This window comes from Triticum aestivum, chromosome 2A (genome assembly GCF_018294505.1).
Source record: "Triticum aestivum cultivar Chinese Spring chromosome 2A, IWGSC CS RefSeq v2.1, whole genome shotgun sequence".
NCBI lineage: Eukaryota > Viridiplantae > Streptophyta > Magnoliopsida > Poales > Poaceae > Triticum > Triticum aestivum.
The window spans coordinates 717099415-717104560 of record NC_057797.1 but is presented as its reverse complement, the minus strand read 5'-3'; the positions used below and the strand labels follow the sequence as shown (position 1 = coordinate 717104560).

At 50.8% G+C, this 5146-nt stretch overlaps 1 protein-coding gene across 1 annotated transcript; it reads left to right on the top strand.

The window, feature by feature from the left end:
* Positions 1 to 1341: 1341 nt before the first annotated feature.
* Positions 1342 to 2368, top strand: LOC123186148 (CAX-interacting protein 4-like). The gene has a single exon (XM_044597936.1). It carries the CDS (start codon positions 1416 to 1418, stop codon positions 2346 to 2348), a length of 933 nt encoding a protein of 310 aa, XP_044453871.1. The 5' UTR covers positions 1342 to 1415; the 3' UTR covers positions 2349 to 2368.
* The last annotated feature ends 2778 nt before the right edge of the window (positions 2369 to 5146 follow it).

Here is a 5146-nt window from a genome sequence, read left to right as displayed (position 1 = left end):
ATAAAAAATAAGTCAACAATAAATAGTTTACTTTATTCCAATACAACAAATAGTTCAACAATACAACATCAAATATACAAATCACTAGTTTTGTCGGTCATTCCATGCCCACCACTCCTCGATTAGATCCTTTTAAAGATCATCATGCGTTTCGGCACGTCGAATGGCATGATAGGAGGCAACAAATCGGCCCACCCTCGCAGCCATCTGCCACACTCGCACGGGAAGTCCCAAGAGCTTATATTGAGAGTAGTCCAGATCTTGGCCACACTCATTCTCGATGATCATGTTATGATGATCACACAAACATGCATGATGTACCAAAGGATCTTTTGATCCCAAAATCTAGCCGGTCCACTCACAATAGCAAATTGGGCTTGCAAAATCCCAAAAGCTCTGTCCACATCTTTCCTAGCCGCCGCCTGAGCATTGTGGAAATCAAGATTTTTCTTACCTTCCCGTTTTTTCAACGGCTTCACAAATATTTGCCACTTTGGGTAGATGTCATCCATAAGATAGTAGTCATAGTTGTATGTATGGTCATTTGCTACAAACTGCACCAGTGGCAGTTCACCATTTGCAATCTTATTCTTGAGTGGTGACCGATTAAGAATGTTGATGTCATTCAAAGATCCAGGCATTCCAAAAAAAGCATGTCAAATCCAAGTCTCTTGATCGACCACCTTGTGGGCGCCGAGCGGCAGTGGGCGGCCGGGCGCTGTTCGTCGGAGGAACGGCGTGCTCGAGGGGCGGCGACGACTAGGTGGAGGAAGCAGCGGGGGCGCGAGGATAGGCCGGGGAAGCGTCGTCGGGTCGCCGGAGCAAATGGGGAGGTGCGGGCGGCGGCGCTAGTGACTGGATAAGGCAGTTGGTGGAAGTCGCGTGTGAGTCCTCGCTCTCTAGCGCGCGGGAGCGGGCGGACGAAATAAGCGGCGTGCGATGCCGTTTCGCTCCGCACGCTGAACCAATTATACTGCACGCGCGTTTTTTGCGCCTCTGCTGGAGCACCCGAAACGGCTGTGCGCGCAAAAAAAAATCGATTTTTCTAGCGCGGCGCTAATATCGCGTGCCTGTTGGAAATGCTCTCAGAAGGCTAGCTAGCTAGAGGTGGGGAAGGAAGATGGTCGGTGTAGTACATGATGATGATGTCATCTGGTACGCAGTTGCACCGGTGATGGCATGCATGATCCACAAAGCATTTGTCAAAATAATGCATGAGTCGATCCTCCTCCGTGGAGTTGTGTCCGTCTACGATTGATTCGTGAGTACTCTTGATTCGTCCTTCTGTTTGCGACGTGAGCGTTGCTGGTTGGGGTTTATGGGCCTGGCCCTGGAGTTTCTATTGACCCCTCGATCGAAAGAAATCCGTTAACAAGTTCTAACTAACCCTAAGTCCCTAACCCCGGCGACCGAAGATGCCGGCGACGGCGGGCCGTGTTCGCATGCCGGCGAACAACCGCGTGCACAGCAGCGCGGCGCTGCAGACGCACAACATCTGGAAGAGCACCATCGGCTATGACCCCTACGCTCCCGAGGGCAACAACCAGCATGGCCCTTCCTCCTCCGTCCCCGCCAACGCCACCGCGCTTCCCTCCTCGGACCCCGCGGCCTCCTCCCAGAGCGCCTACGCCAGCTTCCAGGCCGTCCTAGCGCTCGCCCGCGCCGCCAGATCCAACTCCGACGCGACCCGGGGCGCCTGCAAGAAGTGCGGCCGTGTTGGCCATCTCACCTTCCAGTGCCGCAACTTCCTTTCTGGTAAGGAGCTCCCCATGGACGACGACATCCAAGCCAGCACGCAGGCCAATCCCAGGTCCGAAGAGACCAGGAAGAAATCCTCTGGTGGCAGGGATGCTGACGCGAAGGGTTCTGACGAGGAAGATGAGGACGAGATTGACAGCGATTCCTCCGATTACGATATTGATCCCGAGCTGGACAAGATAATCGCTCAACGTGAGCGTGCCAAGGGCCATGGAGAGATCCGCTCTGGGGAGGAAGGCAGGCAGACAAACCACCATAGGAGCAGCAGCAGCAAGGGAAGATCCAAGCAAAGGAAGAGTGACAGAGAGGACGACTCAAGGAAAGATAGGAAGAGGAGGAGAATCCACCACACGAAGGATGACATGTCGGAAGGGGAAGGGAGAAAACCTCACCGCCACCATAAGAGGGGTCATCACCGGAGGGATGCATATGATAGTGACAGTGCTGGTTGTGAGTCCCTAAATGATAGGAAGCGATCCAGCAAGCAAAAGAGCCGCCGGAGGTCAGAAAGCCATGGATTGGTTGAGGATAAAAGACATGGTCCACGGGGCTGGGCGCCGTTTCCTGAGAGAAGAGCACTGAAGCGATAATTGCAACCGTGCGTCCATGTTGAAATATATAGTGCATTTTGTCTTTTGCTTTCCTCTATATATTGCAGTGTGTATTACAAAATTGAGGTCTTGACCACTGGATCCATAAGCCGATGCATGAACCATAGACAACCCCTATGACATCCTTGTTATTAGAGCATCTCCAACAGCCGTCCAACACGCGTGCGCTAAAAATCAGTTTGCAGCGTGTTGATCGCCTGCTTTGGTGCGGCGAGGAGCGCTTGCAGCGGCCGCGGTAAATTTAGCGCGCGCGTAGCTCCAGCAGGCGCCCTAAAATGCAGCGCGTGCGCTCTCGCACAAACAACATATGCGCTTCAAACACAAGCAAGAAGATCGAACAAAAACAAATAGATCAACAATAAATAGTTCAATTTCGTTATTACAACTCAAAAAAATAGTTTATCTTTCAATTCAACAAATAATTCAGCAATACAACATCAAATGCACAAATCATGATGCTCTTTGTCAGCCATTCCAAGCCCACCACTCCTTAATGAGATCCTTCTGAAGATCATCATGCGCTTCGGGACGTCGAATGGCATGATAGGAGGCAACAAAACGGGCCACTCTTTCAGCCCTCCGCCACACTCGCACGGGATGTCCAAAGAGCTCATAGTGAGAGTAATCTACATCTTGGCCACGCTCATTCTCGATGATCATGTTGTGCATGATCACAAAAGCGTGCATGATGTACCAAAGTATCTTTTGATCCCAAAATCTAGCCAGTCCTCTCACAATAGCAAATGGCGGACGCTACGCGTAAGCCGGCTGATTTTGTGAAAGATCAGCCGCCCGCGCAGCCGTCAGATACAGGCGTGTGTGAGTGTGACCATTAGATCATAGGCCAGCACCAACGCGTCTTCCTCGTCTCTCTTCACATCCTCCTCTCGCGTAACATCTCAGCCAGCAGGCATGATGAAGGCTTGCTCCCTCCCGACCTTGTATCGCAGTGCCAAGTCGTTTGAGCAGCAGCTCCTCCCTGTCCGATAGTGCACTGTCGTTGTTCGCTGGAGTCCGTTTTGGTCGCAGTAGCTCCTCCCCAGCCGGTAGTGTAGTGCCGTCGTTCGCCGGAGTGACGTTTGGTCGCAGCAGCTCCTCCCAGCCGGTAGTGTTGTGTCGTCGTTCGCCGGAGTGATGTTTGGTCGCAGCAGCCTCACCATTGTACCATGGACGATGCCCCCGCATCCCGTGAAGGAAATATGCCTTAGAGGCAATAATAAAGTTATTATTTATTTCCTTATATCATGATAAATGTTTATTATTCATGCTAGAATTTTATGAACCGGAAACATAATACTTGTGTGAATACATAGACAAACAGAGTGTCACTAGTATGCCTCTACTTGACTAGCTCGTTGATCAAAGATGGTTATGTTTCCTAGCCATAGACATGAGTTGTCATTTGATTAACGGGATCACATCATTAGGAGAATGATGTGATTGACTTGACACATTCCGTTAGCTTAGCACTTGATCGTTTAGTATGTTGCTATTGCTTTCTTCATGACTTATACATGTTCCTATGACTATGAGATTATGCAACTCCCGTTTACCGGAGGAACACTTTGTGTGCTACCAAACGTCACAACGTAACTAGGTGATTATAAAGGTGCTCTACAGGTGTCTCCAAAGGTACATGTTGGGTTGGCGTATTTCGAGATTAGGATTTGTCACCCCGATTGTCGGAGAGGTATCACTGGGCCCTCTCGGTAATGCACATCACTTAAGCCTTTCAAGCATTGCAACTAATGAATTAGTTGCAGGATGATGTATTACAGAACGAGTAAAGAGACTTGCCGGTAACGATATTGAACTAGGTATTAAGATACCGACGATCGAATCTCGGGCAAGTAACATACCGATGACAAAGGGAACAACATATGTTGTTATGCGGTCTGACCGATAAAGATCTTCGTAGAATATGTAGGAGCCAATATGAGCATCCAGGTTCCGCTATTGGTTATTGACTGGAGACGTGTCTCGGTCATGTCTACATTGTTCTCGAACCCGTAGGGCCCGCACGCTTAACGTTACGATGACAGTTTCATTATGAGTTTATATGTTTTGATGTACCGAAGTTGTTCGGAGTCCCGGATGTGATCATGGACATGACGATGAGTCTCGAAATGGTCGAGACATGAAGATTGATATATTGGAACCCTATGTTTGGACATCGGAAGTATTCCGGGTGAAATCGGCATTTTACCGGAGTACCGGGAGGTTACCGGAACCCCCCGGTAACCTAATGGGCCTTAATTGGCCTAGTGGAGGAAGAGGAGAGAAGGCCAAGGGGCAGCCGCGCGCCCCTCCCCCCATGTCCGAATTGGACAAGGAGGGGGCGGCGCCCCCCCCTTTCCTTTCCCCTCTCTCTCTCCTTCCCCCCCAAGTCCTAGTCCAACATGGAAAAAGGGGGGAGTCCTACTCCCGGTAGGAGTAGGACTCCTCCTGGCACGCTCCTTACCTGGCCGCACCTCCTCCCCCTTGCTCCTTTATATACGTGGGTAGGGGGGCACCCCATAGACACAACAATTGATCATTGATCTCTTAGCCGTGTGCGGTGCCCCCTCCACCATAATCCTCGATAATATTGTAGCGGTGCTTAGGTGAAGCCCTGCGACGGTAGAACATCAAGATCGTCACCACGCCGTCGTGCTGACGGAACTCTTCCCCGACATTCTGCTGGATCGGAGTCCGGGGATCGTCATCGAGCTGAGCGTGTGCTAGAACTCAGAGGTGCCGTAGTTTCGGTGCTTGATCGGTCGGGCCGTGAAGACGTA

Excerpts from the sequence above, each read along its gene's own strand:
- LOC123186148 (XM_044597936.1), top strand. The coding sequence starts at position 1,416 with ATGCCGGCGACGGCGGGCCGTGTTCGCATGCCGGCGAACAACCGCGTG.